General features: G+C 43.9%; 2 protein-coding genes across 4 annotated transcripts in view; both read right to left on the reverse strand.

Annotated features, from left to right (window-relative positions):
- Positions 1-4,072, reverse strand: part of LOC132450166 (gelsolin-related protein of 125 kDa-like) — a 13,007-nt gene extending 8,935 nt beyond the window's left edge. Inside the window, exon 1 of the mRNA XM_060042181.1 lies at positions 3,721-4,072. The gene's annotated coding sequence lies outside the window, so the exon portion shown is untranslated. The remainder of the gene's footprint in view (positions 1-3,720) is intronic.
- Positions 4,073-5,684: 1,612 nt separating this feature from the next.
- On the reverse strand, positions 5,685-21,094 carry vegfab (vascular endothelial growth factor Ab). 3 transcript variants are annotated; one of them, XM_060042178.1, is made up of 8 exons: positions 20,729-21,094; positions 18,128-18,170; positions 16,950-17,146; positions 15,937-16,013; positions 14,126-14,158; positions 11,810-11,881; positions 8,148-8,279; positions 5,685-7,476 (listed from the first exon to the last, which is right to left on the reverse strand). In XM_060042178.1, the coding sequence occupies exons 1-8, from the start codon at positions 20,834-20,836 to the stop codon at positions 7,455-7,457; spliced, it is 684 nt and encodes a 227-aa protein (XP_059898161.1). In that variant the 5' UTR covers positions 20,837-21,094; the 3' UTR covers positions 5,685-7,454. The 3 variants fall into 3 exon arrangements, with proteins under 3 accessions (XP_059898161.1, XP_059898162.1, XP_059898163.1); XM_060042179.1 differs by lacking the exon at positions 20,729-21,094 and adding an exon at positions 19,498-20,657; XM_060042180.1 differs by lacking the exon at positions 11,810-11,881 and having other exon boundaries at positions 20,729-21,085.
- Positions 21,095-24,366: the final 3,272 nt, after the last annotated feature.

The following is a 24,366-nucleotide window of genomic DNA, read 5'->3' on the forward strand; positions in this document are numbered from 1 at the left end:
AAGGTAATCACATGTAACTGACTTAAGTGGTCGGGGGCAGAGAGCATGCAGGGAATGTCTTAATCTACCCCCCCCCCCGCCCCCCTTCCCACCCAACATCCCAACGGCCCAACTGCTAATCTTCCAGAAAAGTCTCCTGCCTCGCGGACACTGCGTCGCCAACTGCGACTGCGGTCGACACCGAAGTTAGCCAAGTGCTATTTTACGTGGCGCCGTTGATCGTGACCCTAAATAAGAGCTATTAAAGTCTCGCTTGGCCAGGTAACAGCAGGAAGTATAGGTCTGCACTTTCTACATCTGTGACATTGACGAAAAAAGTCTCATGCACTCCAGTGCATTTGATTTACTGAGGCTACAAAAATGGTCATATCTACTGGAATGGATTTCATGAGGAGAGTGGTGGCTGGGTACGGGAAGCTGTCTGGGACCTTAGTTCAGGACATTGACCGCGGAGGACGGACAGAGTGTTCCAAGAAGCTGAAGGATGTGGCCAAAATCTTCCTCCTCCTCCTCCTCCTCCTCCTCCTCGTTATCATCATCATTATCATCATCCTCATCCTCATCCTCATGTTTGAAAAATAAACAACAAATAAATCACTCATTAAACATTTTGGGCGCTACACTGTCACCTTAAGAGTTTTTTTTTCCTTTAAAGTTGATGTCAGAAACAAGAACAGCGAGACTGTGGGCTGTCAGGGTGGAGGAGTCATCTTGTAGTGCAGACGGAGCCAGCCAGAAGCAATTGACTCAACTCACTGACGGACAAATCCGGGACGGGCTGCAAAACAGGGCTTTCTCCTACCCTGTGTTTATTTTCTCATGGTCAGCCTACGCTGGTCAAAGGTTCTGTTTCAAAGTCTGTTGTGGACTAAAGTACTGTACTTAGAGAGAGACAGTGAGTGAGTGAGTGAGTGAGTGAGTGAGTGAGTGAGTGAGTGAGTGAGTGAGAGAGAGAGTGAGAGAGAAACAGAGAGAGACTTGGAGAGAGAGAGAGAAACCGAGAGAGACAGAGAGAGAAAGACAGAGAGAGAGAGAGAGAGAGAGAGAGAAACCGAGAGAGACAGAGAGAGAGAGAGAGAGAGAGAGAGAGAGAGAGAGAGAGACAGAGAGAGAGAGAGAGAGAGAGAAACCGAGAGAGAGAGAGAGAGAGAGAGACAGAGAGAGAGAGAGAGAGAGAGAGAGAGAGAGAGAGAGAGAACAGAGAAACCGAGAGAGACAGAGAGAGAGAGAGAGAGAGAGAGAGAGAGAGAGAGAGAGAGAGAGAGAGAGAGAGAGAGAGACAGAGAGACAGAGAGAGAGAGAGAGAGAGAGGGAGGGAGAGAGAGAGAGAGAACCGAGGAGAGACGGAGAGAGAGAGAGAGAGAGAGAGAGAGAGAGAGGAGAGAGAGAGAGAGAGAGAGAGAGAGGCCAGAAGAACACAATCAATTTAGGAGGTTAGATGTGGGGGATCACGAGGATGCAACGGTTGACTCACTGTACACAATGTTGATGATGATTTCAGCGTTTGCACGTGTGACCCAAGCCCCACAGATTCAACCCTGGTCATAGAGAGCATTGGAGCAGGTGTGTGGGTGTGTGCCCTACCAATCACCGCTGTCCAGTGACAGCACACAGATCACAGGAGAAGATTAACACACACACACCGCCGAAACTGTTGTCAATAACATCTTTGATGAGATCATAAAAAAAATAATAACAAGATAAAACATATACCCGGAGAGGGACGGGAAATCTAAACTGACAAGAGCCAACAACCCACATCATGACTCATAGCCATCCATCCTCGAGCAGGAAAACCCCTTAAATATGGCTGTTAAAGAGATAACGTCTAATCCACTTAGTTTTATGGATTCATGCCCTAATGTATAGGCGATATATGTCCGTAACATGAAACTATAATGTGTCAAGGTCAAGCATTAAATTAGTCAAATTAGTGAACGAGAGACTTTGGAGTTTGGAATGCGGTTTAGCGTGTTGTTTATCTTATTGGAGTTATTTTTAGCGTTTGGTTACGTTGCATTTGGGAAGATAGGAAGGATTCCGCTTTTGGTTGACCAGCTGTTCTCATTCCCTCTCTCTCTCCATCTCTCCTTCCCTCTTGCTCCAATTTTGTCTTCTGCACTTTCTCTCTCTCTTTCACACACACACACACACACACACACACACAAACACACACACATCTTGCAATGAACATACGTGTCACTGTGTCAATGCTGACATGGCACCTTGTGTACACTCCCGTGTCATAAAATATGACACTGGCTCACTTTCATCCAACACCTCGAGAGCAGGATTCATCCCCGGTCAGATGGTTTGGCGGGTAGTAGAGAGAGAGAGAGAGAGATAGAGACAGAGAGGTAGGCAGAGAGAGGGAGAGCGAAGATGTTTACACAATGGAGACGTCCGCAGTTAGGACAGTTATTTTTATATATACACCGTTTTGCCTTTGATTTTCATTGAGAACGAGATCAAACCGACTTCTTTTTTTATTGGGTACTAATATCCAAACCACAATAACAAAGATTTGCTAAAGCACTTCTTCTAAAGTGCATTCGTCTTTCGCGTCCAAACGTGCGATTACATTTTGGATTGTTCCGTTTGAGAAGATGTTCTCTGAATGGTAGGTTATGATAAATACGATCAGAAAAATGTCAGGCATTTTGCCTTGGGTGGAGTCCAGGGAGCTTCAAAATAACGGTATTTCCAATCCTCTCACACTCCACACGCCACATATTATCAAGTCATTGGTGAGAACACCTCCCCATCGTAACGGCGGGCCATAACGTAGCATCAGCGCTCATTGGGATATCTTAAACTAACAACTGTACTTGTGGATTCAACCTACAACCGAGTCCGCACCTTCATCTACCTCCCACATCATCCTGCCACTCTAAATAACTCACGCAGGAGGCATGGGCAGCAAGGATGAGGACAGAGGCCTAGGACACACACACGCACACACACACACACACACACACAGACACACACACAGAGACACACACACACACGCACACACAGAGACACACACACACACACGCACACACACACACAGAGACACACACACACACACACACACAGAGACACACACACACACACACACACACACACACACACACACACACACACACACACACACACACACAGAGACACACACACACACACACACACACACACACAGAGACACACACACACACATACACGTGTTACCATGCACACACACACACACACACAGACACCGAGTTGTAATGCGGCGGTAATGAGTGTAAGCTGTACTAACTCGCCCCATGTGAGGTGAGTGGGTGCAGCCAGGTCCGGCTCCCATATCCTCCAGTCTGGCTACCATCCACATTCACAGAAACCCCCCCCCCCCCCCGGCCACATACCCACATACCCCAGGCTCCAAAGCTCAGCGGCAAGAGCTGGTACAACAACAGCAGCGTGTGTGACAATGATCCACGTGGAACGGGGGCCCACCCCACGGGGTATGTTATCAGACACACTTTCTCTATCCGTTGCTCGACCTCACCCACACATGCAAACACGCCGCAAACAATGGTCGCACACACACACACACTGACGTGCGCGCACACACTCCAACCGCAGTCATGGATTTATGACGAGGATAAGAAAGTGATGCAAGAGATAAGCAATCTTCTTTCCCCGATTCCTCCTATTTTTTTTGCTGCTCTACCTCCCTCCCTCCCTCTCTTCCCCGTCTACCTTGTGAGTCGTCCAGGATTCCGTCTAGTGTCACGAGGGAGGGAACCGAACCGTAAGGTAAATATAGACCGGACGTCTTCTTAAAGCCGTAGTAGTATGCGTGAGTGGGCAGCAGTGGCCTATCACACAGAGTAGCATCTACCGTGGCTCCTGATTCCCGCTTTCCACTTACATCAGCATGGGATGATTTGCACACCATTACCGGGCAAGCTCTTTCGAGTGCGTCATGAGCTCCTAGTGCCCCACACACACTCTCTCACACTCACACACACACACACACACACACACACACACACACACACACACACACACACACACACACACACGATAGGAAATTAACTATTTTAACAAGGGCTTTTTTGGCCCCCATGTAATACTTTTGGGGCCATTATATCAGATTTTCGGTAACACCTTATTTTGTCTATGTTGCATGACGGACCAATATGCAATGACTCCCATGAAAACATTTGGGAAATACAACTCTTTGCAAATGCAGAGTAAAATACAGAAGTTAACCCTTTATTTTACGTCATCTTGATTTCGAAAATGCCATGAGTCCCACTTAACTTCTGACCTTGACTGACACACACACACACACACACGCACGCACACGCACACACACACTCTTCATTCCACTGATGTCTCGGTACACACGACGCTCTACACAGTGGGAACAAAGCCAATGTAATGACTCGCCCCATTCAGCTCCTCCATTATGCTCACTTCACCAAAGAAAAAGCTGATTAATAAAAACACACAACTTCTGTCTAAAGGCCATACATAGAGGAATTGAAATCATCGATATTCTAACTTGTTGAACAAGAAAAGTAAACTACCTATTTTCGTGACAATCGCGAAACGAGCTTCCTAAGAGACTGTGTTGGATAAGAATAGGGGCCTATGCTGAATCCCATAATGCAGCACATAACTTAACATAAACCAGGCTACCATACTGCGCCCCAATTTGAGATTAAGTGAGCACTCAATCATTGATCAAACGGGTTGATGAAAGTGATGCGTGCCGAGAGGAGGGATGGTGAGTGTTGAGGTGCCATTTGGTTCACGTTTGAAAAGGTAGGCTATTTTAAGTTAGCGATGAAAGGGAAGGGGTAGGCTGTAAGAAATATGCAACTCAACCTTATATCACATACACAAATCCCACACAAACAACCCAAATAAGCATTGTGAATGTAGGCCTAGTTACCTAATTGTCTGTCAAATTTATTCATTTCATGAAATTAAATCTCTCAGTTGTGTTTTCTCTTTTTTTTTTCACTTTTACGAAGAATACGTCAAATTGATCATTTATGAAATAAAACTAGATATAAACTATTCGATTTGACATTAACATCACTGTTGGTTGGGCATAAAACAAATCGTAGGCACTGAGTGTCACATTAATCAATAGGATAAGCATTCCACTCTGTGTGTGTGCAGAGATAGACTTGCTAAATCAACAGTGAAGTCCATGTACGCTCGCTGACCAAGGTTAGCTAACGTTTACATAGCCACAGACACGCGGCTATGGCTAGCGCACTAGCTAGCTCTTGGTAAACCACAGATTATGTGGTTTATGGCATTCTTTGGAGTGTTTTGCCGAGTGAAGGGGGCCCACGGTTTATAGGGATTTGGTTTGCTACATATTCAGGTGCACATAAAGAGTCAGTGAAGCGGGTCTTAAACACAGTGGCATTAAAGCCCTCTCCAGTGGCTTATCCATCAGTAAGCATTTAGCATGTACGGCTAAGTGGAAATTTGTTTCAAAACAAACATGGCCAACGATTTAGCAACCTCTCAGTGTTCTTCAGTTCAGGTTCAAAACATTGTCAACACATTGTGAGACTAGAGAATACATTGATGTAACAGTTAATGATACAACAGGCCTATCACTTTAGCCTTAACGAACACCACAATCAGACCTATAAGCGACTTATTGTCTTAAAAATGCAGCCGTCACAATAAAACATAGCAACCTTCTTCTTATTTTATATAAAACAATATAATTTGAAAATAAATATGCAGTACTACTTTACATAGACAAAGACAAACATGTTAATGTTAATGAAAAAAAATCAAAACATTATGACCCTAATTTAAATGGCTGGTGGTACGGATAATGCTGTTTTTTGTTTTTTTCTACCATCCAAATCCGAAAGTTTTGCTTTTTCATAATATTTAAATGCAGAATTTAACAGTAGATTATGCTTGTGTCCAATACGGCGTCGAGGGCAACTTAAAAGCATTGCTTGATATTTTTTCAACATGCACACAAACACGTACACACGCAAACATACACACACACAGACACACACACACACACACACACACACACACACACACACACACACACACACACACACACACACACACACACACACACACACACACACACACACACACACACACACACACACACACACACACACACACGTTTCAAATACCAAAAACGCATCCACACCCTTGGATGAGTGACAAACAAAAAACAGACGCCATCTTGACGAAGGATTCATGGAGGGAATGTTAACATGTTGTTTTTTTCTTTTCTACAAAAGCATGGTGTCTCCATGCTAGCCATGACTGACCTCACAGACATGGGGAGACAAGGGGAGGGGGGGACCATTGGTACATAACACTGCATATATAAATAGATCCAATTAAATATGGGAAGGTAGAAGAGGGAATACTGAAAAAAATACTCTATAGCAATATAAATTATCTACGATGGACTATGGCATAAAGGAATATAAAGTATGTACAGTATGGAGAAGACGATCTGTTATTGTTGTCGATGCATTTACGTCACAACTTCAGAGCCACCTGACGGTCTGGTCACCCACCCAATGTACCGTCTTCTGTGCCAACGAAACAACGAAACAAATAATTTAAGAAGCATTTTGAAGAAGAATTTCTCAGTACGTTTTTGTGAACACACAGTTTTGCGAAATGGAATCAAAACTACAATATATATATATATATAGGTGGATGTTGTCAGTGGTTTTCACATTGGATGTGCCAGTAAATGCTCTCATGATAACAGACTTCCCTTTAAAAGTATATGGCGATCCAAATGATCTGAAACTGTAGCGTTTACCTACACAGCAACCATTGGCAAAGCATCATTCATAATCCACGCCAGGCTCCATAACTTCATAAGGGCTCGGTCAACTCTGAGGCACAGATCCCCGTCGACTGTCTCTCGGTGCTGAGCGGACGGTTCTAGCGACAGTTGTACCGCAGAAACAAAAAGAAACAAATCATCCGCCATTTTGAATGATTGCGCTCCCACATACTCCTCAGTTTCACCATGTTCTGTCATTCATGATCGAAATTTATTCTACAGTAGCCTCTAATCCAGTGAAGGAATTTGCATAAAATGAACCGGCGTACCACAGAATGTCCGTTAAAAGCCTCGTTACAAATATAATGCAGAGGAGCGGCCATTTTCTTTATAATCTTCAAAAAAAAAAACGGATAGGTCTAGTTATTTGTTTTCTTAGCAGCATACAAATGATGTATTGTTTATCGTGGTATTTACACACAGATATGCGACGGCAAGAGATTTCAGTCCGTTCAGTCCCTTTCGGTTGCTCTCAGGCGGTCAGTCCAGGGGGAATGCTCTCTCAACAGAGAAAAAAAAAAAAACTTTTCCGCAAATTTACGGGTAAAAGACAAAGTGCTGTGCTGTGAAATATTTCAAAAATATTCCTTCATCTTGAACATTTGGTGCTCCGGCCTCATCTCCTGGGTGCGTCACATCTGTAGAAGGAAATGAAAACACGTTAAATGCAGTGGATGGTCCGGACTCTGGAAATAAGATACTAAACTAAGTGGGACTACATTGCAATTCGATAAACTCCCTAATTTCTCATCTGGACTGAATAAGGTACAGAGAAAACTTAATGGCTGCATTTCTATTTTCAACTTCAACCTCGACCTAAAGGGATCTCCTCTCGATACATGGGATCAAGTAGCAGGTAGGAAGAATTGCATGAGGGTCCGGGATGCCTAAAGGTAGAATCCAGACTTTGGGGTGCTTTTCTCACCCAGAAATATTTTGGCTGGGTGTGTCCCACAGTCACCTCAGAGGCTTAGTTATGATTCCTCGTCAACGCAACGCAAGGGGTTTGACAGACCCATTACGTCCTTGCGGACCCTCCTTGTGTCCACCGCATGGGCCGGACGTGCGCCTCCCAAAAATTGTAACCTTGCGTCGAGGCGGAGGAGAAGCAAGGGCTGTGATTAGTCCGCTCACTGAAACCCGATGCAGAACCAAAACAGGGTAAGGACTGCATCGAAGTATCTGCCTGGTCCTTGCGTTGCGTCGAAGTGGAACCATAATCATCCCTTTACTTCTACAACGCCAACCAACCCCTATAAATCAATTACAGAAACACACACACACACACACATGCAGCCCCGGGACATACTTGCAGGTCCTCTCGTTGAGCTCTAGCTGGCGCTCTTTGCAGTGTTCGTTTGTGTGCTTGCAGGAACACTGGCAGGTGCGAGGGTCCTGGACAAACAGCTTCCTTCGCCTCTCTGAGCACGGCTCGCACACACTAGCGAGAAACACAAACAGAGAGATAGAGAGGGAGGGATTATAACTGTGAAACACGCTAGGCCAAAGCCAGCCATTTTTAAGCTTTATGTGTTAGTTGGAGAGAGGTGTGTGTGTCTTTTGCGATGTCGGACGTCAAGCTGGTGTAACAAAGGGCCGCTCCCACACATACAGAAGAGGGGGAAGAAACTGCATGCGTCAAACATCACGCCATCTTGCAACTCACCCCACCGAAGTGTGTGTGTGTGTGTGTGTGTGTGTGTGTGTGTGTGTGTGTGTGTGTGTGTGTGTGTGTGTGTGTACAGTTGTCCACCAACATTTATATGGTTATAAAAGGGGTCATCAAAGCACTGGATGAATTAGAAATTGCTACAGTATGGTTTTGGTTTTGGTTTGAAAGGCAAGTCAGTTTTCCTTCTGAGCCCAATGGGTAAGGCAATCCAAATCTGATAAAGAAGACTCAATGTTCTGTTTGTTTCACAATGATACAAGTTCTCCTTTTATTGAAATTCTTATGAAGGAGTGTTACTCGTTCCACAAAGAAACAGATTCAGATTAGGAAGATAACAAGAGAGCTGGCTCGGATTACAAATGCTGGCACGATCTTCAAACACAATCTAAAACACTATTTCGTGTCCGTACAAGGAGAGGGAAAATGTACATCCTGAGGAATGGACGCCGTTCTGCCATCCCTGGCACACAACGGCGGACACATCACCACTTCATTTAACAAAAAAAAGGCTTCCTACCTGTGTACTCTTATGTTGGTTCAAACCAATGGAGACAACAAAGGTGGAACACAATAACTAATTTCTCCAGACAATGTTCTGGTTTACATAACCCCTCCCAATCGTAACAAAAAACAAAAACAAAGACCAAGACAAAAACGATCAAAAAGGCCATCGAGTTATCCGTCATATCTTCACATCGCATGAGAAACAAACAAAAAAACGCCAGCATGTTGGATAGAACAGCAATGAAACCTGTTATTGGAGGATGAAAAGAACAGGAGGAGAAAGGAGACCGCTAGGAGACATAGCAAAGCCCCGAAGACACAACAGTGAACCCAGGAGATCCCAGCACAGATACAGGGTTAGCTGGAGTCACTGGGGTGCAAAGCCATACTGGTGGATTCCTTATGGGTTATCTGTACACGGTTCCTGTTAGTTAGCTACTTCTATATAAGGTATGTGCATGCGTATCCCATCTCGGCTTGCGTTTTGATTCTTTGACCAGCAATTCAAGTTCAAGATGAATTGAGATTTATTGAAAATGACTTGTTTCAGACATTTATCCAACCCAAGGGCTAAACGTGGAGCTGGGGGGGCTTCAGAGATCCAAAATACCCTGTTTCAGATCATTCTGAGATTTTGTCTTCCTTAACCGTTTTTTCCGAAAAAGGAAGCAAATTGGACTTTAGGATCTGGGAACTCGGGTTCAACTTTTAGAGAATAATTTACAGTTGGAAGTAATCATAAGTTGCAGCCCTAAACCTGACTCTCTCTCTATTGGCCATTGGTTCATACAGTATGTTCGGACGCTATGAGGTGTCTCATGCCCCTGTAGCTTCTTCTAGACTCTCTAACCATCCAGTGGCTCATTAGCTTAATTTCTACCGTGGTGTTGGAAATACGATGTCAGAACAGAGATTTAAATGTTCACTTTGTTACAGCAAAATCAAACAAACATCAATGTTGTCCAGCCCTGTTCCGATTTTTCCCATCCGTTTTTCTAAGCCAACGGTTAGAAAGACGTGATGTGCGCGCATCCATAAACAGGTTGTGAAAGTGGTTGTGAGGGGTAAAGGAAGTAGTACAGTTCAAGGATTGGAGAAGCGAGAATACATACATGTATATGTGCGTCTTTCCTGTGTCTCAACATATGCAAAGGGTTAGTCATGTTTGCATATTTCAAAACTGGCTGGCTCTGTCTAATGCTATCCAACTGTCCGTCGCTGACTGGATTTTGACCAGGTGCTACAGAAACTGGTGTTGCAAATAGCACTTTTATTCACATATTGGGATGCAATATCTGATCGCTGGAAACAGGTTGAGAGCCCTGAGACAGTATGCTTGCATGACGTCAAAATAAATTACACTTTTATTCAGAATGCTATTGGCAGCAGTTGGCTTAATGCTGGTAAGCTGTAAGACTACAATTTGTCCACCATAGTTCTGTTTAAGAGGAAATTAGGGGAGGATTTCCTTTTCATGCTAGATGCCAGGCGTGAAAGTTACGCAAATACGGTTCGGATACAAGATGCACGACACACGACACACCTTGGTACAAGGTGCTGAGCTGGGCGCACAATTCAAAAAAGTGTATCCTTCTTTTCTACTTCTGTTTGAGCCTGGTTAATATTCTACCAATGAGGAAGACAGGGATTTATAAATATGCAGTTACGTGGCGCAGGTTAGTGGTGCTGGAGCCCAGAAGATGTTCTTGTTAAGTTATTACACTTTTGATGTTAGTATTGCGTTTGCATTTTGCGAACAAACATCACATACAACACAAAATAAAACGTACCCCAGCTTAGCCGACATATCTTAAAGTGTCAGTGAACCCCACGTTTCATCTTGATTAAAACCCCAATAGGTTCCTGCTAATGGCAACATTGTGATACGATTTTTAAGCTAGTCCACATCTCTGAGTGGGACCGTTATACTGAGCGATGTTGCAAATAAAATGGGCCACACACCATGGGGTTGCACGATAAGTGTCCGATAAGCTTAACCCTCTCTTGGACACGGCCATCAACATCAACCGCTGCCCACACAGAACTCCTCATGTCATTAAAAACTCTGGCATTGGCGTACCCCAATAGGCGCCGGTGCCCCTAGGTCCTGCCGTCCAAGTTCCATCGAAAAAGCCCCTTGGACGCCACGAAAAAGAACGGGACTTGAGTCCGGAGCAGGGTGGAAGGTTAACAAACTGGTTGGCGGAGACTGGCAAACGCATCAGATTTTACACCACTTTTTTCGGAATTACGCTATATTTTTTAGTAACAGTGCCAAAATGGCATAGGTCACCATGTTGAAGATCATCAGTAGACGTATTGGCATTCAAAGGCGAGTTTGGGTTCACTGACACTTTACCTCGGGTTGATTATGAGACATCGCTATGGTGGCAGTGTGTGGGAATGACGGATGACTGGACGAGACAAGATTAGTGAGTGGGTTTGACGTTCACACCATCACCAATCGTCATGCTAATAGATCCTTTTCCCAGGGGAGTCCCGGTGGAACACAAACACAGAAGTCGCTCACTAACACCTAATATGATTTCTCATCCTCGGGTAGTGGTCCACACTAGCGAAGATAAGTCTACCATTCAGGCCCTGGTACATAAAAGTAGCTGTGTTGTTCCTGCGATGACACCTCTGGGAAAAAGAATTTGCATGAGGCTGCTTGTTAATGCGTGGATTAGAACGGCGTTGATCAGAGTGAGCTTGTGACCTCTTCCCAGGTCAGCTTAATCATGAGAAGCGCCACACTCAGGTGTAGGTACGGCGAGAAGGCAGAGCTGACGTACACGTCAGGATTCTTTAGGTCGCGGTTTTTCTTTCGCTTTCTCTTTTGGCCTTTACGCTTTCCTTTGGGCTTTCTGGAAAAGAAGAACAGCAGACAACGCAGAGAGAGAGAGAGAGAGAGAGCTGAGATGCCGAGGAGAGCAAGTGGAGTGATACCTTACCACGATTCAAACTGGCAAGACATGAAGGGTTCAGTGGATGTTACAAAATGGAGGGAAGCAGTGGTGGTCCTTAGATTGATGATGTTTAATGTTTTTAAGCAGTTTAGCATTCGTTATTTATGGAATGATTTGTCAAGTATTTCAGATTGCTCTTTTGCTAAATAGTGTATGTTGTCAACCATACATTATTTATTCTAATGAAACAATGCCAAAGAAAGTTCTACTATAGTTGTAGTCATTCTTCAGTCATTGAGTAATTGGTTGTAGTTAGCTGTCGGGGAGTCACAAATTGACCAGGACAAAGCCGTCATAACTATAGCCCTGGAACTATATTCTGGAATCATCTCGAAACACCAAAAGCATTATAACATGATGTGGTCATCAATTTACAGTAAGACACAATGTAATACATTTTCTAACTGCCACTGAATTTGAATGCACTTGCACAAAGTCTCAATTCCAGGCTGGTTTACCGTCCTGGTCATGAACACTGCTTCCAAACAAGCCATGGAAAGAGCATATAGCAGCTGGCCTTCGGAGTTAAGGAAGGAAAGCTTGGCCTTTCAAGGGCAGAAGCTGATGTTCTGGCCATCTTGCACATAAAGGGCAGATCAATGGTAAGGGGTCACATTGGTCACATTGGTATGGTCACTCAGTCAAACTGTTTAACTATCTGTTCACTGCTTGACTGCGCACTGACTCTGGGATCAACCCCGGCCTGGGGGGGGGCCCACTTCTCTGCCAGGGCTTTCCGATGTTAGACAACACTTTAGAGTGTAGTAGCAGCAAAAAACAGAGGTTGAATGACCCCGAGAACATCCATAAGGCCAGCAGCGTCACAAAGCAAAAGAGCCGACTCGTAAATGTTTAAGATGGCGTTAAAAAGGAAGGGTCTCGAAAGTGCAGGCTTATCTATACGACGAGCCAGGGTGGAAATAAAACGCTGTCCAACCGGCTTTAGAAATGTGAACTTTGCGAAAAGGAGAACGGAAGGTTCATTGACCCCGCATGTGTTGGATCGAAGGGAAAGGTACCGGGCCTAGAGCAAGGCTTTCAACATTTCAAGTGAATTTAGGAGGAACCTAAAAATAATTTCCTAAAAGTTTCACAGAGAAGATTTCATAATAGCCAATGGAGTAAAAGGCCTTAAAGGCTTTTTGACTTCTTTAACATGGATGTAAAGACGGTTTCAGATTTTGTTAATGAAGACGCTAGATAAATCAATCTATAGTCCTGCTGTAATGGATGTAACACATTTGAAATGGACACATTTGATAAACATCAGGAGTACCATCAGTATGGTGTATAGGATGAAATGGAATATGTACATTCACGTTAAGTGGGAGATGCTTAACTTTAAACAGGTACAATTGGTTGTCATTACTGTTACACGGTTTCCCACAGCTCAATGATCCTTAAACGGTCAGGTTAGATAGAACAAGAAGATAAATGCAGCAAAGGTGTACAGGAACTAAACTAAAGCTAGGACAAAGATCTTATCAGCTATCAATGACCTGAAATTTAATTCCCTGTTGGTGACAGATATGTGTGTGTGTGTGTGTGTGTGTGTGTGTGTGTGTGTGTGTGTGTGTGTGTGTGTGTGTGTGTGTGTGTGTGTGTGTGTGTGTGTGTGTGTGTGTGTGTGTGTGTGTGTGTGTGATATCTGTGTGGTTGTGTCTGTGTGTGTGTGTGAGGGAGAGAGCCTGTATTTGTGTGTGTGTGTGTGTGTGTATGTGTGTGTGGGGTGTTAGTGTGTGTGTTTGTGCGGTTTTGTGTGTGTGTGTGCGTCTGTGTGGTTGTGTCTGTGTGTGCATGTGAAAGAGAGCCTGTGTGTGTGTGTGTGTGTGTTTGTATGTTTGAGAGAGAGCGAGAGCCTATGTGTGTGTGTGTGTGTGTGTGTGTGTGTGTGTGTGTGTGTGTGTGTGTGTGTGTGTGTGTGTGTGTGTGTGTGTGTGTGTGTGTGTTTGTGTGCAACGGTAAGAGGCTGACAAAGAATCCGTCGAGCCAGGAATAGGTTTGGAATGCTGCCAAATTCGGGCAAGCAATAAAATTGATGACGGTGACTCGGGAAAAAGTAAAGAATTCAATTATAAGAGGAGAAAAACCAGAAAGCCTTTTATATAATGGATCTTCATAAAAAATACGTAATGTACTCACTTTTCTTGCTCTATGACTTCTGTCTTTAGCAGTCTGAAAGACAAGAATAAAAGCAGGATGATGTTACATCACACACTCTTATTGTGTTCCAGTAAACAAGATATATATCAAGATTAGCACTGAGAAGAACACGCTTGTCACTCTCGCTGGTCAAAACAAGCAAAGGTGCTTTGCTTTTGACGTATTATGTCATCCATTATGTCTTTGGGTCCTTGATTTTGTTTTCCAGACAGGAAAAGCAAAGCTCCAAAGACAATCTTGTAAATAAACAACTAACAAGTACGGCCGCTTGTTAGTTGTTTTTATGATTTTTGTTGTGGACAACTAAGATTTAGCGAACAGATTTCCACCAAACATCGACAAAAGATATTTATCAATGAATATGTCATTATTGTTTTTTAAGACATGGATAAATTAGCCTTTTCATAGCAAGTGTTCACAATTTGTGTGTTCAATGAGTTACATTGATTAGTGGAGCGTTAAGATTGTGGATTGGCAGACACAGGTACTTGAACCATGATTTTATCAGCCTCATTTTAGCTAAAACGATATTGCACAGTGTGCATTCTGATAAATTACACAATCTTAGATTGACTCTATTATACTCGCAGTCTGTGCTGGGATAGGTTTCACGTGGAATGTCAGACACAAAAACAAAAACAAACATGAGACAAAAAAAAGATACAACTCAAGCGAACACTTTCAGATAGTAAACCAGAGGAAGTGCATGAAATCTATTGTTTCATTGTCATCAATCATGTGTTGTAATGCATGCACGCACACACACACACATGCACACACACATACACACACAATTTGTCAGGTCTGCTCTGTGTGGGTAATAGATTGTGAAGCAATAACTCGCTGGCACCCTGGACACATTGGCAAGCCAACAGTGTTGGGAAACACGTATTATTAAGAAGGTCACACAGACTCTGAACGCTTTCCATTTGACTCGGTTAGCAGAGCTGGCAAGTATTGGATTGGCTTGAAAAATAGACGGATGAATATGCAAAATCGTGGTCATACATATTCAGAACTATGAATGCATAGAGCATATGGAATTGTAATTATTTTCTCAATAAAGGCCTCATGTATTGAGGTATTTTATGGAGATGTTTGTGGCTCTTGGTATGTACATGCCCTAGCCCGGGAATGGCAGATGCTATTGCTATCTAGCTTCTAGCTAACTCTGGTGATATTTGCATTGTACATGATGCCCTGTGAAATAAACGCACGCACAAATAAATAAACAGGATTTCTGCATCGCGCATTGATGATAAACGATGACCAAATCTGTTTGCCACTGTTAAAACATATCCAGCTGAAGTATAAACTACCTGAATACATGCATGTGGCTAAAGAGTGGAGCTATTTTTTTGTAAGGAAGCTATGCTATCTCTTAATGACTTAACTGTGAGCTTTGTTAGCCACATGAAGCCACTGTATTAAACAAAGCCTCATTTGCTAGGCTATTGTCTTATGGGCCAATAGAGCCCATTCCCATTCACAGCTCAAAAGTGACTCATGACGAGGCGTAGTAGTTTAATCGTTTGGTCTCGCCAACACAAACTGAGAGACATTCGTTGGAGGGCATTCTGAGGGTGAGATGCTTTTCAATGGGTTTATCTTGGACCAGCGATCAATAGTGAACGTTATCTGACCAACCAAGCGCTGAAACATACCTCCACATGCCATGGAATGAAAACAAAGGATTATGTAGCACAGCACCTTAGCAGGTTCAGCTCATAATTCAATAAACATACATTATATATATAAATATGTGTTTTTATGTGTTGCGGGTTTCTTACCTGCACTCACATGCGATGTGTTCTGCAAAACTCTTAAATGAATTATTTTGCTGCCTGTGCAGTTTTATTCTTTTAATCTGTGGAATAAAAAAACAAAGAGGAAAGAGTTTAACAAAGACACTGCAGGACAAAATCAAGGGTTGGTTGGGTATTAACTACACAGGACTTCTGCCTTTGAAATTGATTAGCTTGCCAGTCTTGACTGGAATTGTTCCATGGTTCTGACAGACAGAGGTACAAAGTTTGGGTTGAAAGGTCCAACCAGGTGTATCGGTGGTGAGTGACAGCTCTAAAATGCAATTACTGATATCGGCATAGAGACTAAGGAATGGAAAGACCACAGAGGGAAATGAAGGAGAAATACTAAAACAACAAGAAATCCTCATCTCGCCTAAAGTATGTAATATCTGCTCTTACTTACAGTAAGAGTACAGCTGGCATCTGGAAGGTGTCTCGCTATAATCTAAACCACCTCGAGCCATAATCCAATGAAAACCCTAGAAACGGTCACGTCAACAGCTCACCTATGACCTACCGAGTGAGGTTTGCGCTACACTGCGTCCTTCCATGTCAAACTTCAACATGAAATGGAAATTTACCTTCGGACTATTTTTAAAACACAATCCCCCAATCATAGTATTCCCTGATTCAAAAATGCACGTCAAGAATGATCAGAAAACATTAACATCAAAATGTAATCCACAAAGCTGCTCTACAACCTTTGCCAGGGACGTCAGGCGATTCCGACATGGCCACGATCAAATTGTGCTCCGACGGATCACAACACAGAACCCTACGTCCCTCCTCATCGCTACTAATCCGAATTATCCTTCGGCAAGACGTCAGGCCATTACGAAACAAATAAGTATGTCTGCGGCCGAACGGTTCAAACAAAAAAAAAAACACCACCCAAAACAAAACAAAGAGGTGGCCGGCGGTTCAAGGGGTCCTCTCCCTCCACCCTAAAGACACTCTCCTCCGCCCAAAGCAAGGTGAGGCCAGCGGCCGCTCACCTCCATGGTGATGTTGTGGCTGGACGTGGGGGTGCACTGCATCTTCTCGTCGCTGCAGCAGCCTGCACAGCGCCGCAGCGCCACGCAGGAGGGGATGTAGATGTTCTCCACCTCCTCGGGGTACTCGTGCAGCACCTCCACCAGCACCTCCCGCGGCTGACACTGGGACTTGTTGTACACCTCCATAAAGGGGACGACTGGTGGAGAGACAAGGGGTGGAGCAGTATTATATATACAGTATATAAAATATATATTGCATAATCTGTATATATATATATATATATATTTAGATACATATCCTAATGAGTAGATATTGTCTGAAAGAAAGCTGCAGATCTGTGTCTGTGTGTCGGTCTGTCTATCTCTACTCTGGCTGTGTCTGTCCATCTCTCGTCTGCCTATAACCTATCTTTGAAGTGTAGCCTACACACACACACACACACACACACACACACACACACACACACACACACACACACACACACACACACACACACACACACACACACACACACACACACACACACACACACACACACACACACACGCTGATCATTCCGGTAGCACATCAAGTCAACTTAGGTAAAGGTTTTCCCTATGCTGCCGACAGTGTAGTACGCACTTAAATAAGCACACCAAGGCCCAATCCTCTTTCTTTATATGTAACTTTACCACACTGTGTAACCTCATCTCTCTCAATTATTTATCAAAAGAAAATTCTGTGCAGAAATAGGCTGTTCAGAACCACTATGATATGCCAAAGAAGAGCACATATCTCTCTCTCCCCCCCAGGGCTCACTTATCATAACACACGCTATTGCTATGGACTATTACAAAACAAAAAGAAGCCCCCGGATTTGGATTGTGTAGCTCACCCACTGAATTGTCCAACACTTGGTGTGCTCATAAATTAAAGTATGGGATACAATAATAATTGACTTATAAAAGTGAATACAAATACATGTAAGTAGCGATTGCAAGAGCTGAAACACTTTTGCAGTTGGTGGTCACAATGCACACAGACGGGGGAGAACAAACTACCACGGTTGTCCACCAGTCGGCGACAGTAGTGCTAGATTGTAAAGGTGATTCACACAACAGCGCATGGCGCATGGCGCCGAGCCAGAATCAAAACCCAATGAACATTGTATTCCCACGGTGCATCATTGAACACCTACCGTCGGTTGTACCTCTCCCCTCTTCTCTCGGTATGTGGGCACTCTGCAGGAACAAAAAAGACACACACACACACACACACACACACACACACACACACACACACACACACACACACACACACACACACACACACACACACACACACACACACACACACACACACACACACACACACACAAGTTCGATGTTAGATGTTGTGTGTGTGCTTAGGGCACATAGGCCTTCGCCCGGGGATTTCTCAACTTTCACAAGAGAGGTGGACCTACTATCTTGTATTGATAGTTGATGACGCAAATATGTATTGCGTGCCATATTACACGACTGTAGTGACGTCATACATAATGGTTTCAATTAAGTGCAACGAGAGGACAGTATTAATTATTTGACACGCTTTTACGCAGTGATTAACACGCACACAAAAACGCGCGCGCGCACACGCACGCACAACAATGACAACTAGAATCTGAGCTGGTATAAACTAGAAGCCAAATGACAAGCATTCCCTATTTGTCGTATCAAATATTAAAAAAAACGCAACAGTCCACGGAGTCCAATCATAAGCGTCACTGCATCTGAAATCTCCACCCATTTGGTGGCGTGAGAGGGCCCGACCTCTGTGTGCTCAAAACGCTGTTGCCTGCTCTAAAGAGGTCTTATAAACGAAACCGGTGCGAAGCTGCTAACGGGCTGAGTGACGATAATCCAACGCCAGCATTATGACAGTCTACTATTGGGCTACTGAAGCATAGCCTAAACCGCAAGCAATACATAATACAACGCATTATAACTTAATATTCATTGTATCTCAAGTGTATATCTATAGTTTTCCTTCTGACTTCAATTCACCCAATTATTAAAGAGTTCAGTCATCGAGCGTGTGACTACACGCACGTCTTAAGGCTTCCTCTGAAAGCTTCGATCACAACAATGAAACAGTCCAAAACTTCTGAGAAAGGTTTTGGGAACCGGCATTTTTTGGCTTTTCGATGTGGCTAACGTTTGAAGTAAAAAAGAAAGTGCATGCCTCGGTACACGGGCTGGCACACTGTGCAGTGTGCACGCTGCTACACTCTGTCCGTTTTGATTCGCGCTTGTGCCAGTCGTGAACTTGCTCACATGTTCTGGCTAATTCAGAATGTTGTCCTGCGCCTTTAAACTGTAACAGTATCTCCAAGGTGGTCCAGTGCAGGCCTCGCAATCAACCCAATGCGTTGTTTAAACACAAGCAATGACCTATCAAGTTGAACAAGGACGTTAGTCATAAATAGGCCTGTTCAGATATTCAAATATATATATACTTCTTTATATATATTGCTCTGTGAGACGAAGTGTCCCGTGCCCACGTTCATGCTGTGACATCTTAACTCACCTTGACAACTGACAGCGTCAAAAATAATAGCGTCAAACTGTCAATCAAGTTCATGGTTGAAAATCCAATGGCAGATGACGGCGGAAAATCCAACAAACCAATGTGGTAATTGTAACAAATATGAAGTGTAGAACTCAAATAATAACAAAAATAGAACTGCTAAAAGGTCTCTAAATAAGGAACCGGTGACTGATAGTCCAAATCTGGTCCCACGTTTGGGGCAAATCCTTTGCGCATGCCTTCCTTTCAACTGTTGCCAATATTTTTCAAAATGTCCAGAAACACGAGAATCCAGGACGCATATCTTTTCACATTGTTCTGAAGCAGACTATCATTTTCTTGAAGGGGAATAGCAATCCACATTACAGAAATAATTCCATGCTTAGTGCGTCAAGCGTCTCCAAATGCCTGTCCATTGGAACTTGAACTCCTTGAACGTGTGTACAGATATGCTGAGTCGTTGTATTGTGCCAAAATATCCGTCCAAACTTTGCCCAAGTTGCTCAAACCCTGTGTTTCTTTTTTCCTTGGCTCTCCTTTTTGCGCAGCCCCTTTGCAGTGTCTTCTCTCTCCGTTAACTTAAAAAATCGACCAGCTCCGTTTCACGCTGTCAGACTCTGGAGCTGAATGGAATGATACGTTCCATGATACGTTCCGCGAAACGTCTGCGATTGGCTCTAAAACTCAAGATGGGCGTGTCCTTTGCTTGCTCTCGGTCTATTTCAAATCCTCACAGAGATCTGTCATACCGCCTTGACAGGCGATCGACAGCGCGAGGCTACTGTAAACCACGAATTTAAAGCCTCAAAGGGCCGAATGTTTGTGAATTTCGGTGAATATCTGGTGTTGTATTATGCTCTCATTGAGTTCCAAAATATACCATCCTCGTGGGTTAAATGTTGTTCATTCATGGACATTTCTACTTTTTTCCTATGTGGGCAAATAATAGTATAGGAACGCAAAACATACCTAATCACAGAGCAAATTCTTAACAACAATATACATTGCAATTAAACACAGCCAGCCACGTGAGTGTAGTTATAAAAAATAAACACGAACCAGACTAGACCCACATCCGTTGGTGTCATGACAGTAAAAGAAGACGAATTACGCAACGGAATACGCACTTCAATAAGGTGGACCGTGTTTTCGGACACGTATACTGCGTGCGTGCGTCCTGGAACGCAGGCCGGGCTATGTTTCATCCACCGCTCAAGCAGTCATACGGTACCTCTGTGCGCAACTGTCGGCTGCGGTCAGACGGCAGCTTTGTGTGATCTGGAAAAAGGGTCTGCTGTATGGGCTCACAGATGGGCCACCTGTGAGAAAAAAGAGGCATCGCTAATTAAAGGAGAGGAATTAAAGATTCAGTAATAGACCCGTGTGTTGTACTTATCCCGATGGGGTCTTGTTGCGATAGTCGCAGTTGTGTGATGAACTGAATGAACTTCATGAACACGCGCGACTGTTATACCGCCGTGTTCCGCGCGTCTGTTGTACTTACGGTATTAATCCAAACTCAATAACACAACGGTGAACAATCTCGACCAAACAAGTGGCCTAATCCTACCACTTATTGTGCTCACGCGAATTCCCGAGAACCGGCTACATTCTCTTCAGAGAAATCTGTTTTATCACACGACTCGCTCAAAGCTTTGATGCCCTCTGCCGGTGCTCGGGAACGCCACAATGTACACCTGGAAAATCAATAAATTGTTACGTTTTTAGAAGGTTTTTAAAAACTTGTAATGATGAAAGAAATCTTCGCCATATCTCTACATAGGCCTACACTATGACCCCTCGAATATCAAATCGGATGGAACACGGGAGAAGGCAGAGAACAAGGTCAATAAGAATTAGATAAAGCAAATAAAAGAACGAGGCAAGCAGGACAAAAAAAAAAGGACAACTGAAACTATCATGAAAGAGCGTTTTCTTATTGCTGTCTCGACGCTTGAGCCAGGCTGGAGGACGTTTCCTGGCCCCCATATACTGTATGTCTTCTGTTTAATTGAAGAATAACATTTGGGTTCATCAACTGTGTCACCAAGCTCTGATTTCTGCTGACTCATTGTGTGTGTGTTTGTGTGTGTGTTTATGTGTGTGTTTATGTTTATGTTTATGTGTGTGTGTGTGTGTGTGTGTGTGTGTGTGTGTTTATATGTGTGTGCATGTGTGTGTGTTTGTATTTGTGTTGGGGGACGCTGATATACATTGTGTAACTGACAGTTGTGTTGAGCCCTCTTTCTGCTGACCTTATGACGAGAAGAATCTTGCAAAACACACACACGTACACACGTACACACGCACACACACACACACACACACACACACACACACACACACACACACACACACACACCCTCTTTAATGAGATGTTACCGGCACTAAAAACATCCTCCTCATTACCACCTGTGGATGATATTGTAGAGCAGGTATCACCATTCCTGTTTGTTTAATGGGCACATGTATACTAACACGTAACTGGAACCAGTCTATTGGATGGATCAGAAGTTCGATTCCCCGCCCCATGACACATAGACGATATAAACTGTTTTTTCCTCACACACATCTTCCTCAATGGTTTTGTTTCCTCATCGTTCTTCCCTGTATTGCATCGGTTGATAATGTATCACTTTTGGGATGACCACATTTATCACATGAAGTGCCTTTAATATATGCAGGTAAGTTATACCTTCTTATAATTTATAGATATTGCAGAATTATTTGTGTATTTGGACCTGTACCAACAAGTGCATACCTGAGTACACTAATATATATATATATATATATATATATATATATATATATATATATATAATATGTAGTACAAATATCCCTTGAGCCTCTTATCGTCTGCAGCATTCCTCCTCTCCTTCCCGCTCCGTCCTCCTGGTCACCTCGTCTCCCCCTTTCCCAGTGTTCCCAGTGTTCCCAGCGAGAGGGGAGGGCCTGTGCATGGAGTAGGACTGATTGAGAGGGATTGAGAACGAGCGAACGGGAGAGACTGTGTGACGTATCAGCCTTTTCCCCCCCCCCCTTAACCAATCTTATAGAAATTATCCCTCCAATGACCTCCACCGTTGACACTGATAAAGGGACTCGATAACATTCACACTGAACCACCGCGTGACCCGTCTGGCTCGGTGTGTGTGTGTGTGTGTGTGTGTGTGTGTGTGTGTGTGTGTGTGTGTGTGTGCAGTTTGGTTGGAGGGAGGGAGGGGGGGGGGGGGGGGGGGGAGTGTTGATAGAGAGAGTTAAACTACTGTAGTGAGAGTAAAATAAAGTCAAGCCTGCCTGCGTGTCTGTCCCTCTTTTGCCTGTGATTCGGTTTGAAACTATGTTTATATTCATATTAGGCCACATGACGTGTAACATACATAAATACATGTTTCATTCACGTACTAATAATTACATCAACGCATACATCAGCATGCTCAAAATGCTTAATATCAGTGGTATGGTGGATACTCATCTGGGATCTGAAAGTCCTGCTACGTTAGAGCAGAACCTTTGGGGTCAGACGACACAGAGCCAGGGCCGGTAATCCATGATATGCAAGGGGCGGAGTTACACTTTGTTTCCTGTTTCATTACGGAGATTTTTGACGGTAGAAGCTAATTCCCGTGGATGAAGCTTTCAGAGGGGACTTTAATAAGTGTATTTGTACAGTGGCCAGTCCCAACAGTATTGATTTGAAACCTTTACAGACACTTTTCTCTTTTTTCTTTACAGTTTGCTACTGCTGGCCGAGTTTATGGTCACCAATCAATTACGAATGCCCCGTTCATCCAGGTTTGAACTTGTCTGTTGGCAGCAGACTGGTTTGTGAGACTAGGCGGACACAAATTGAAGGAAGAAAAGGCCAGACTAGAGGTGTAAGGTCCGATCTAAAGCACGGGTACCATTCAGGTGCTCTGAAGAGGTGGGTTTGGAGTTGGGTTTTGAATGTCGGGAGTGAGGCAGAGTTTCTTATGTGTGATGTGAGGGGGGGTTCCAGAGAAAAAATGTAATATCCTATTTATTAAAACTTCTCAAGATCATACCTTTCCCAGGTATGATTCCCGCCTTTCCCGGGGAACTCCTGAAGGTAGCTGGACGGATTGAAGCCATCCATCCCCCGGTGTGATTCATCAGGTAAATATGGACGGCCAGCCTAGGAGGGAGGAGCCTAATGAGAGAGCCATGACACGTAGTGGTTCTCCCCATTCCTGGCAGAATCTCATGTCATCTCTTTTAATCTTCCCAGATGGACTTCCTGCAATAGGGTTGAAACCGTGGGGAGGATAAATCCTCAATCGATACATTTATGGAAAGTGATCATTTTGATTCAACTGGGTGTGATCGACATTCACAGATGTTTTTGTGGATGCATCCTCATCCTGAAGAGCTGAAACGTCTGTTGAAATATTCATGGCCACGCTTGCATACGTCTGACTGACAAAAGATGATGTATTCTTTCCACTAACCCTCTTCAATAGCATCAAGTCTTCAGGAAAACCAAAGAGCCGCTTTTAAGCTGTCGGATGCTACTTGGACTTAAGAGTCACACAGATGACTTCTCTCATTGGAAATACAGGCCAGGTTCATCATGAACCCATTCGGCTCACATGGGTCGCAACCTTTGACCCTCGACCAGCTGGGACAAGTGTGCCGAGAAAAGGCCAGGGCAATGCAACCGGACCCTCGGCACGTGTTGAGGCGGACGGTGTCCTCCACCCTTCTCTCTCTCCTCCTCCCCCCTTTTGGCTGCCAAAGGATGAGTGGATGAGTCAAGGCTTTAAGTTGTAGACAGCTAACCGTTCAAATGGCCCTGCAAGCACAAAACTTTTTCCATCTCTCTCTCTCTGCGTTTCTCTCTTTCTCTGT

This window comes from Gadus macrocephalus, chromosome 21 (genome assembly GCF_031168955.1).
Source record: "Gadus macrocephalus chromosome 21, ASM3116895v1".
Lineage (NCBI taxonomy): Eukaryota > Metazoa > Chordata > Actinopteri > Gadiformes > Gadidae > Gadus > Gadus macrocephalus.